Below are 12,125 nucleotides of genomic sequence, written 5' to 3' on the forward strand. Positions count from 1 at the left end.
CGCTGGTCTATTTTTTCAATTTCATTCACATGAGAAGATTAAGCCGGTGGTTAGCATTCTGTGTTATTTATGTGGGTTATAGGCTGTTAAAGCACCTCTCCGTGTCTCTGTATCTTTATTTGGTAGAAGGTATTCATAATCCAGCATTTGTTAAAGTAGTGGTGCAGATCAGTTTGTTTTCCCCGTATCATTTTATAGACATCAGTGCCACTGATAATTTCTCTTATCGATCGGGTTCATTATCAATTCTCTTATCAATTCCAATTAAATAAAAAAAATGTCAGAAGATGCAGAGTGCTCCCTGATCACTGCAAGAGTTGAGTGAATATAGCAAATTAACGTACAAATTCAGTGATAAATTCAGACTCATGGGTCATTTTTGATAAGAATGAGAGGGATCCGAGGCACTTTGAATTACCAACATGTTTCAGAGGATGAGCTGAGCTAAAAGGTTGTTGGTGATAATATAGTTATAATAGTATGTGTTCGTAAGTAATAGTTAGTGATAGTAGTAGAAAAGTAAATGATCAAGCCCCTACCACATTGCTACCTGATGGGCTTTTCTATGAACCGGCCAATCTCATTGGTCAAAGTGAGAGACTTGATTATCATGATTATTTAATATTAACACAGATTTCAGACCCAGGCAGTTAATGATACACAATCTATTAGATTTGTAAAACATTGTAACTTTAAATACCAGTGATTAGCATTCGCGTCAAAGGAAGCCTATTTTTGCATGAGGCTCATTTATTCCCGGGTGTTTCAGGATTTAGACTGGCCCAACTTTAGATCTACTGACCGCTAGGGCTGGGTACCGTTACATTTTTATTTTCGACACTGGTACTTTAACAATACTTGGTATTTCAATAACGATGCCTCAACAATGCTTTTTTTTTATCCATATATTCGGTGCTTAATTTGTAAATTAGTCATTACAGGAACACTTTTGGTCTGATGTGATGTATTTTGGGAACAGGCCAAAACAATTGCCGGGGCACTCATTAAACTCATTGTACCCGGATCCTTTACCCTGAGAAACTGGGGATCAAATTAAGCACTGCCTATACTCAAATAATTGTCTGAAAACAGAACAATGTTCATTTGTATTGTTTATTTGAGCTGAAACAACCAAGTAACTTTCCTGGACCAACAGCATCAAAACGTTAGGTTTGTGCCCAGCCCTGCTCATATAGGGCATAAAGACTGACGTGTACTTCAGTGTCAGACCCACGCTGAGGCAGCCGGCCTTGCCTCCAGACCCCAGGGTTACAGTGGGCGGGACTGGCCACTCCACTATAAACCAGCCTTTAGGCTGTAGGTAGACCAGTCCCAGATCATGGCACATAATCCAAATCTCCACAGTCAGCAACATGAAGAATGTATCATTTATCCCATTAGTGAATTTCACCTTTGTGAGATCAATAAAGGTTTATCTTATCTTATCTTATTATCATACACTGGTTGCTAAGGCCATTCTTTTTTTTGCCACACCTGCCTTTTATTTCTTCTGCGTTATCTCCACTGGACTTTCCATGAAACTAACTCGGTTAGTTTATGCTGGTTCAATACCTCAGTCATTATTTGATAGATTTGACAAAAACATTTGTGTACCTTAATGTCAAAAACAGCAGCCCAGGCTCCTGCTGCTGCCAGTTAAAGTATTTAGGCCTGTTGTAGCACAACTGTGGGAGTCCCTTATTATCTTATTTATTTATTTTGCTGACGAAAAGTACCGCGACCTAACACAGTAAGAAAAGATGTGGATACAGGAGATTGATGGTTCAAATGGCCTCAAAAACAAAAAATCTCTGGGAAAATGACTGGATGTGTTTCTTGAAGTATTTGTAGTTCATATTCTGCAGTAATTGTCCAGTAATCACAGCCAGTTGTACATTAACTCACGTATCACAAAGCAAAGTCACTTTCTAATAGAATCCTCAGCACTGAGTCATGTAACCACATGCCCACAGTGTGGCCAGGCGGTCACACCCAGGTGAACAGCAGCTTAACCCCACACATACTAACAGCTCATTATACAGCTGCCTCTCAAACCCTGCTCAGCTCCATTAACACAGGCCTGACCCCCCCCTCACATCCTGCCTGCTCTCAGCCAGAGAGGAGACGATAAAAGTTTACTCTCCGTTTGTTTTTTCACTGGTAAAGACCAATTTAATGTCATTTGCATGTTGTTGTTGTTGTGTTTTTTTCAAAGATGTCAATCTTGTACAATACAATTATGGACTTTTCCAGGTCCTGCATCACACAAGGGAGAGGTGTTTTACTTCATTTGTGCATGTGTCAATAATCCCTGTTCAGTCTGTTTCCCTTTGCCTCTCTCTGGTGTACGTCCCTGCACTGACCGCATACTACATCCCTTCATAAAACGTGACTTTATTGCCTCAAGTGGACACTGTAAATAACAATGTTATATTTTACTGCTAAGACAAAGCGTGACTGCATTTCATAAGATCACCAAAACCAAGGATTTGTTTCAATATATAGTTTTAGTTTTGTAAGTTTACAACAGAAAATATCAAGGCTCATGTAACGTATAAAGTTGTAAAAGCCTAAGTAAAGCATTATATAGGCCATGTGGCCTTTGCTCTGCCCCATCCTGTCTGACCTCAGAGGCGAAGCAGGAAGGGCCTGGTCAGTACTTGGATGGGAGACCGTTTGGTAACACCAGAAGCCAGGGTGAATGAGTGAGTGGATGGTGGTCGGAGGGACCGCAGACTGGATGCCTCTCTTCCGTCAGTCAACCCCAGGGCAGCTGTGGCTACAATAGTAGCTTCACACCACCAAGTATGGAGTGAATGAATAATGCATGAAACTGTAAAGTGACTTTGAGCGTCTGGAGAAGCGCACGCCAAAGATCTCACACATTGAACTTTGAGCTCGACAAAACTATAAAACAGAGCTTTTATTGCTGATACCTTTGTACCCTGGCCTGTCTCATGCACATTCAAGCACATGGGCAAACGCGCACGGGCGCACACACGCACGCACACACGCAGTGTAAGGTACAAGTGCTGGCAGCAGCTCATGTGGAGGAGGGCCCCGCCTGGGCCTGGGCCTGGTCCAAACAGGGCACATTCCATCGGTTAACCCCGTCTGTGCCAAGCCACAGGTATTCACCAGGTTTGAACGTATAGGTCCTGAATCACACTGGAAATTACACATGTGAAACGGTCCAATAGATCATGAACCAAAGCAGTTTCATGCCACGACCATAAATCCTGATGATTACTGTAGGAAAAAAATCCATCGAGATTTGAATTAAAATCGGAATGTTTTTCAAGCAGCCCTCCACCATTGAAATCCTGTCTCGTTTAATATACTGACCCGGGCACACGATCACATAAGCATTAGTATTTAAAACATATTTGATGAAGATAATGATAATAATACAAATAAATATAGCCACGAAACAATTATTGCTATTAGGTGTTTTGTTTTTTCTCAGAGGTCTTAGTTTTTGGATTTGGAATGGCTAATGTTTTAGTAAACCTTTACACAAAAAAATGGTATCAGTCCATAAGTGCAAACCAAAGCATATTTCAATATGTTGAAAAATCAAAATCCATAATGTTATGGAGATAACTTTCGCTATGGCAACACCATGAATAATATGGCATGGGTGCAATTGACTTTTTGATCGGAGCTAGTAAAACTAAATTGTATACTGTCTATATAAATAAAACAAAGAAGCTTAATCCTGTAGGGGACGCTATTGCACCCAACTTCAGTTTTACCAACATTCATATGTGCGAAGGGGAGCCCAGGGCTCTCAGTCACCCATTGACTTTAAAGGAACAAGCCACCGTTTTTACACACTGAGATATGTTCTTACCTTAGCTTCTTCTTTAGGACCTTTAGTAACGCAGACGCCGTTAGCATTTAGCCTCTCCCTCTCTCCTCTATAGCTCCAAACAAGGTCAGGATAGAAGCTACCAAGCTCTTCCACATTTTCCCTATATAAATATGGTTACGTGAAGTGTTACATTACAAAGTATAATTACACAAAACAATGTGGATTTTCTAAGCGGATAAAAGGGGGAAGTATACTGTAAGGCGTAATAATAACAGGAGTAGTTGGGTGTCCGCACAGTAAAGTGAAGATATTACTGCATGGATTTCGAACTACTACTACTGCTAAGACCAGACAGGTACTAAAGAAGTGGTCTAAGCTAAGGTAACATATCTCAGTATTTAAAAACAGTGGCCTATTCCTTTAATGGGCTCTGTATGACTTACAATGTTGATTTTTGCATTACATACAGTATATGTGCGACAGATGTGCAGGACGAGAGGACGTTAGTGAGTGTGTAATTGGACAGCAGTGAGTCCGCGTCACTATGCACACTGCTGTCCACTTACAATGTTGATTTTTCCTATACATGTGTCTGTGCACGACGATAGGAATGTGAGTGTATGTTTGGTGGAGGGCAAGCGCTTCACGCTCTTTTGGGGCACACTGCTACAAAAGTTTAAGAGCCCTGATGGTGGAAGTGATGATACTGGAGACTGGAGAAGGTGCCAATCTGTGCCATTGGCCCAACCAACCACCACCTGCCACTCACACACTCACACACTACATTCACAGAGGAAAGGTGGGGAACAGGGCGTCTGAGATGGTAGCAGAGCTCGGTGGCAGAGCTCGGCGGCAAAGCTCGGTGGCAGAGCTCGGCGGCAGAGCTCGGCGGCAGAGCTCGGCGGCAGAGCTCGGCGGCAGAGCTCGGCGGCAGACTTGTATCACACCATCACTGCAGGTCTCAATTGCACCCTTTATCTGAGGTGAACTTTGGAAATAAACATGTTGGCATTGTTTTGACATGATTTAAGATTGAACAATTCATTTGGGATTATTTGTATAGCTCTATTTTGGCAGGTTATTATTACTGCAATATCATTTAGAATACATCACCACATGAAGGCGCACATGTCACACATGTTTTAGAACGAGGCAGGAGCGATTCATTCTCCTGCTCTGGACATGAGAAGGAAAACAGGCCTTCATCATAATGTGCCATCACAAGCAGCGTCTCTTTCTACAGGTGCTGCTCACACCATGCAGGTCTCGAACCTTTTCCATTGCTGTATCCCTCTGTCCTGACAGAAACAAGAGCCACGGAAAGCCACTGCACTAACTGGAACTCATTACAGTAAATCAAAATGTATCGACACCTGATTGTGTTTTTGGTTTCTGCAGTGTACTCTAAGCAATGGGGAAAATGTTCCAGACAGAAGACAGACAGGTGGACATGGAGCAGGATGACAGAAACTCAGCTCCAGCACACTGTTGACATTAACTGTAACAGAGGTTGCATTCAGCAAAAATTAGCAGTCATTCACACAATACTTTTAGCTTTGACAGAAAATGTTGAAGTTGACAGATTGAAAATCATGCTGTAATGAAAGTCCAAGCGCAGCACTGCTCTGCCTCCCAGTGCTGCCTCTAGGCACTCTCCAAAGCACAGCTACATCACAGCGGAGCGCTGTATGGTTTCACTTTGTATTTCGCACGGCGACTAAACAGCCATTTAATGCTGCGATGGTCACGTGGATGCACACTCACATCGGAGCTGAGAGCATCGACTTCTGCAAAGGACAGAGGTGGTCACATGTGGAGCAGGCTCAAAGACACGCCATGTAAACTGCAGAATATTGCACACTGCGTTTCTTAAACATAAGTTATAATTGAGGAAACGCAAATATTAAGCTCCAGTTTGCATGTGTAACAGTGAAGTTTTAAGATATTTTTGCTCCATGACTCGGTTTAATTTAGCTCCATTTATCCTGCGAAACTCACATTATTTCCCAACATAAATAATCGATATACGGCTCATTAACACCTACAAAAAATGCAAATAATGAGAAATTGATTAATGAGGGATAAAAATAGCTCATGAAGGACTTTTACGACCCTGACTGTCAAAATGACGGTGAGAAATGATCCCTATAGCGAAATCAGTGCTGCTAAATGGGATGAAACTCCATGACGAGGACTTTCACACAGTCTCATCTCTGTGGACCACAAGGGCGGCGCTCTTTCTCTCTGGCTTCTTCTGTTCCTGTCTCCCTCTGTGTTTCTCTCTTTGTGATCAATAAGTCCACTGAGCGTGCATTAGGAGCTGGCTGTGGATGGGTCACAGACTGCTGGCTCTGAGCCACTCTGACTGGCCTGGTCACAAGCCAGCAGTGGGATTGATATTGATGCTATGTGAGGGCTGCACTCGTCCTGGGCTCAGGGGCCTGCGAGAAAAGACTGATCACAATCAACTGCATACTGCACAGCTTCATAGTATACTGTTCACAGAACTAAATATATGTATGTAACCGACGCCCTAAAGAGCAGCAAACAGAGAATTTGTTAAACTGGATTGTTACCATTGTCAGAAAACAAATGACTATGTATTTCGTCTTGTATTTTACAAACATGTTGTGAAACACATGCATGCAACAGGCTTGCATTTCTTCTGAAAATGTGGAACTGTTGTTTGATAAATCACTGTATATTTCTTTTCTTTTCCAAATTGTTGCAGTAAAGCTGAACAACACTTGTGAGCAGTAATTGTCACACAGATACTGTGAGAAGGCGGGCGAAAGTTAGCAGCACCGACACTCTGCCTGTGCCATCTGCTGGGCAGCACCAGTGCGAAGTGTGGAACAGTGGGAGGACTGCTGGACGAGCCTCTCTGTGCTTTTGAAGACAGCTTCCATTCACATAGTCTGCAAATGAGGAGCGCTCTCAGCCCTGTTCAGCACACGGATCATACAGTGATAGAGCCACACTGCGTTTCTGTCCTGTTGTAGTGTGCGCTTTGAAACTAAAGCTGGATTTATGCTTCATGTGTCCGCGAGAACAAAAATCTATCCTTCTCCTAGACACAGCTCCTCACACGGTGGCGCAGTGGTTAGCGCTTGTGCTTCACAGCCAGAAGGTTCAATTCCTGGTTGGACGAGGCCTTTTTGTGGAGTTTGCATGTTCTCCTCATGTCTGCATAGGTTTCCTCCGGGTAGAACTAACCCTAAAACTGTGTGGGCAAAACCGGAGCTCTTCCACATAGCCAGCCAAACCCAATGTAAAAAATGGATTTGACCCGTTAAAACGATATAGTAATCGTAATGTCCATAAATCAACAGGATCTGAAGCTAAAATGTTCATTTCAGAGGAGCAGGAGAAGAACGCAAACCTTGACTCATCTTGGAGACCGTCTGTACCAGACAACGACACGCAGAGGAGGAGCTCCACTGAGCAGGTGAACGGGCCATGGTCCCAATGCAAAGATGAACAAGGGATACCTCTGCTGTGATGTAGCCTTCTTTCTTTCTGCCAGTGCGGGTGTGAGTTTACAAGCACGCGGTGTTTCAGTTCTTCAGGTCCGTGCGTTGTAGGTGCACATGTAGCTATAAGCACCAATGGGACAGATTCACAGTCTTACTCGCCACTGCACAGATTGTAGCTTCACAATGGCAGAGACTGCGGTCTGCAATGAATTCTGGGTTTAAGCTCTGGGGGCTCAAAGCGCCTGAACAGTTGAACAAAATGAAAACAAATGATCTTTATTTGTTATAAATCATTATATGGGTTTATTGATGGTTATGTAACTATATATTCCCAGTGGCCTAAGTATATTGGATGCCTCCTAGTAAAAAATAACATAACAATATTACTCTACGTATGGATGAGAACTCGAGTCTTGGCCCATCCCTAGTGCTGTATGTTGTGGGTTTGACAGAGAGCCTTTAACACCGGCAATGTTTCATGTAAAGAATATCTAGTATGTCTCAGCAGAATCTACAGCCTCTCTCTCGGCTTCCTCCCGTTACTGCTACAATCACACCGGGTATGATGCCTCTTCCTTTCACTGAGGAGGAGCAGGAAGTCAAGTGTGGCTAAATCCAGCTCTGTGAGCTGCTCAACACTACAGAGAAGCCTCAGATCACAAGGGCTGTTAAATAATGCCCTCACCATCACAGAGGAGGCCATACGTGTTCAGAGCATGGATCATTTTACAAGAACACACTTTCTTCTGGAAATACTCATTTGCCTAAACAACTTTGTGAGCGCCTTTACATCACAGAGGTAAGTACACAACACAACTGACATTATTTTATGATTATCTTAAAATCATTATCTTTTATTATCCCCAGTTGGCACTGTCTCTGATGGTAGTAAAATAGTAACGCTATATCCAGCACTGTCCCTGAAGCCCTATTTGACATGTTTTAGTTGAATAGGGCAGGGGTTTCCAAAGTTTTTACATTTCTGACATTGTATTTGATGTATTTTTGATTGAATTTCATTTTCTATGGCAGGTGGTCATATATATAGAGATCCTATGTCAGTGCAGGATTTATTCATCTGTTCTCTTAATCACGGTGCATAATGCCCAGGGCTAACCTCCCATTGGATTTCTTCTACCAGCATCTACATGTGCAGGATCTGTCTCCATAAACAAGTGTTGGCTTTTCACCACTGTCCATTCAGTTTGGAAATGGGCTCAGGAAAGTGAGAGCCTGGGTTTGGGGAAAGCCACGCTAAAAGCCCTGCACGCAGAGAGCCCTGGCACAGAAGAAGAACAAGCATCACCATCATCAGTATGTAGCACTTTTCTGACACATAAGATCCTTAAATTGGATTGTTTATTCACTCCACACCAGTGATAAGCCACTATTGAAGCCACATCTGCCCTGGGGTAGACTGCCAAGGCAAAGCACTACAGACACTCAGTGGTTCACACAGACAAGGCGTAGTGGTAAAAGGTCCAAGGTCCCAACAACAGTCGGCCCTTAGGAGTTTGGAATACGAACGGACAACCCAAATACGCATTTAAACTGAGGGTCCTTGAAGAGATTTTCAAGAGCCTGATTTTGCTCCTCTGCGCCTCCTCCCTCAGGGTGTGATTATAAAGTATGCACATGCTGCAGGTGGAGCTGGTTCAAACGAAACTACAACAGGGACAGGTAAATGAGCCGGGGCATGCAGCAGACTGAACACTGGCTCTACAGAGCCCATTCAGTGGCAGGTAAACCATAAGCTTCCCTTACCTCCGTCTCCAGCTGCACTAGTTCCATAGTGGGCCATGGCTCAGCTATTTGCGCAAGGGGCATGTTTCCCTCTCTTCAAACTCCGGATTCCAGTTTCCCCCAAGATCGTGTCCTGTCAACTTGTGTCAGCCTCCGCGGTCCAGTTTGGCTCCTTTCCCCGCTGCTGCCCAGGAGGAGGAGGATCTGTGCGCTTCTTTACGCTGCCAACAGGAACAAGCGACTGTAATCCCGTGATCGTTCAAATGTGGATGTCAAAGTGCAGCTCGTGTGCCAGTGTGCAGAGTCCAGTCCGCAGAAGGTTCCTCCTCCCGTGCACGCGTGGCTCCAGTACCCACCGCCTCGCTGCGCCTCGCCGCCGTTTCCCCGCGGTTCCTGTCGTGTTCTCCTCGGTAGGTGACGTGTTCTCAATGGGAGTGATTTTGCTCAAACCAAGCGGCGTCTTCGGCAGCACTTCAGCACAGCAGCGATGCGCGTAAGAGCCGAGCGGGGACCTCGGTGGGGGCTGTGTAGTACGAGCAGTCCAACTCGAGCTGCTATTGGCTGACACGAGAGATATTTATGTATATCCTTCCTTTGCTCTTTCCACTTGTTCCGCCACGCGCAGGGTCTGAGTGCGCCGCCCTGTGGCGGAGAGCGGAACTGCACACACTGTACTGGTGGAATTTCTGATTGGATGCTGCGTATTGATGTTGTGGCAGCACAGGCGCATCTCAGGGTCATGATGCAGGTGGTGATCATTCAGTAACACGGCATAACTGTTGGGGATGGTGTGTGAGAGTTTTTCTGCTTGATTGTTTGTTTTTTATTGCAAAAGATACAAACTCTCGTAGAGACTATAGTGTGTGAATGAGAGAGTGTGCGCTGGGCCGAGCTGGCCCTGGAGGACAGTAGTCCTGCATTCATGTCTTTTTGTAAATGCATGTCCCTGCATGTCGGAGTAGAGTCGCTGCTCCTTCACGTCGAAAGGAGCAGCTGAGGTGGCTACGGCATCTGTTTCAGGCATGTCCTAGTGGGACAAGGCCTCGTGGAAGACCCAGGACACACTCGTGGGACGATGTCTCCGAGCTGGCCTGCTGTCGCCTCGGGGTCCCCCCAGAACAGCTGAAGGAGGGGTGCGTGGATCGGGAAATCAGGGCATCTTTAAATAAATAAATACAACAACAACAAAAATTGTATTGTGGATTATTGTTAGTGTTGAGGAGTAATGGAATACTTAAAAAGGCTACACGTCTCGAGTAACTTTATTCAGGTAGTTACTCTTTCATTTGAAAGTATTTACAATGCAGTTACTTTCCGAAAATCAAAGGAATGCATCACGGTACTCAGCACAACATTCTTAAAAGGAATTTTCTCCTACAGTAAAATCAAGATTTTTCACATGTGTGTCCTAATAAGTATAAGTATTTGAAATATTCAGAATACAATACTCTGACTGGACAAAGTAAGAGAATACACTTCAAAATACATTTTAAGGAAAGCATTCGGTATTCTGTAACTGAAAAACTATTTCAAAGGATTCTCCCCAACACTGATTACTATAAGAAGCTCTGACCTTGAACTGGGGGTTCCTACTCTTCAATAAACGGGGACACGGTCCATACCCGTCCCTCAAAACAACATCTGCTTTGTAACACCACAGCACATGGCAACATTATCCGAAAGAATGGGCTCAATAAACCTGCTGGACCTTCAATGTGCCAGCAGATATAATAGATCTAGGACCAAAGCTTGGAATATAAAAGCAGTCTGATGTTTTGTCTTGATGCTGACCATTTGGGAGTATTAATAAGTGAAACTCAGCAATAAAACTGCCAATTATTTTCAGCAGGTTTCCTGAAGATTGCTACATATTATAAGTCCTAAAACAGTTTAGTTATGTATTACTGCCAGAGTAATGATTCTGTAGACAAACTGTGGCACATCAATGAAGTACTTTGAGTAGTATATCAATAAATGTAGTAAAAATACTTTGCATGAAACAGTCAAGAGAGGCTAGTACAAAAGGCTGCAGAGAATGAGGCTGTCAGTGAAGAGGATGAAGAGAATGCGGAGATGATGTGCAGTAAAGCGTGGGAAATGATGCAGATTTACCCGATAATGGGAGCAATGAGGGAAATACAGAGGAAGATCAGGACGTCACAGAGAACAGAGGAAGATCAGGACGTCACAGAGACCATAGGAAGATCAGGACGTCACAGAGAACAGAGGAAGATCAGGACGTCATAGAGAACAGAGGAAGATCAGGACGTCACAGAGAACAGAGGAAGATCAGGACGTCATAGAGAACAGAGGAAGGTGAGGACGTCACAGAGAACAGAGGAAGGTGAGGACGTCACAGAGAACAGAGGAAGATCAGGACGTCATAGAGAACAGAGGAAGATCAGGACGTCATAGAGAACAGAGGAAGATGAGGACGTCACAGAGAACAGAGGAAGATGAGGACGTCACAGAGAACAGAGGAAGATGAGGACGTCACAGAGAACAGAGGAAGATCAGGACGTCACAGAGAACAGAGGAAGAAGAGGACGTCACAGAGAGAATAGAGGAAGATCAGGACGTCACAGAGAACAGAGGAAGATCAGGACGTCACAGAGAACAGAGGAAGAAGAGGACGTCACAGAGAGAATAGAGGAAGATCAGGACGTCACAGAGAACAGAGGAAGAAGAGGACGTCACAGAGAACAGAGGAAGATCAGGACGTCACAGAGAACAGAGGAAGATCAGGACGTCACAGAGAACAGAGGAAGATCAGGACGTCACAGAGAACAGAGGAAGAAGAGGACGTCACAGAGAACAGAGGAAGATCAGGACGTCACAGAGAACAGAGGAAGATCAGGACGTCACAGAGAACAGAGGAAATCTGCTGTGATCAGTCCATGACATTTGGGACGGTGACAGCAGCTTTTAAAACTATAGTCTTTCAAGACAGAACAATGCCATAGGAAACTGGACCAGCTTCTTCACTGTAGAGCAACAGTGTAGTTCCTCATTTGAAGACCTACAAAAGTGATTGTAACTTTTTTGTCAAGTTGTTGTCGAGTTTTGGTCACAATTTTGTTACGTTTTGGTCA

At 44.1% G+C, this 12,125-nt stretch overlaps 1 protein-coding gene across 1 annotated transcript in view; it reads right to left on the reverse strand.

Annotated features, from left to right (window-relative positions):
• rps6ka1 (ribosomal protein S6 kinase a, polypeptide 1) overlaps positions 1-9,587 on the reverse strand; it is a 71,859-nt gene extending 62,272 nt beyond the window's left edge. The window contains exon 1 of the mRNA XM_079573202.1: positions 9,055-9,587. Coding sequence (XP_079429328.1) covers positions 9,055-9,117 — 63 coding nt within the window. The 5' untranslated portion in view covers positions 9,118-9,587. The remainder of the gene's footprint in view (positions 1-9,054) is intronic.
• Positions 9,588-12,125: the final 2,538 nt, after the last annotated feature.

This window comes from Gobius niger, assembly GCF_951799975.1.
Source record: "Gobius niger genome assembly, chromosome: 16".
In the NCBI taxonomy this organism is placed as follows: Eukaryota; Metazoa; Chordata; class Actinopteri; order Gobiiformes; family Gobiidae; genus Gobius; species Gobius niger.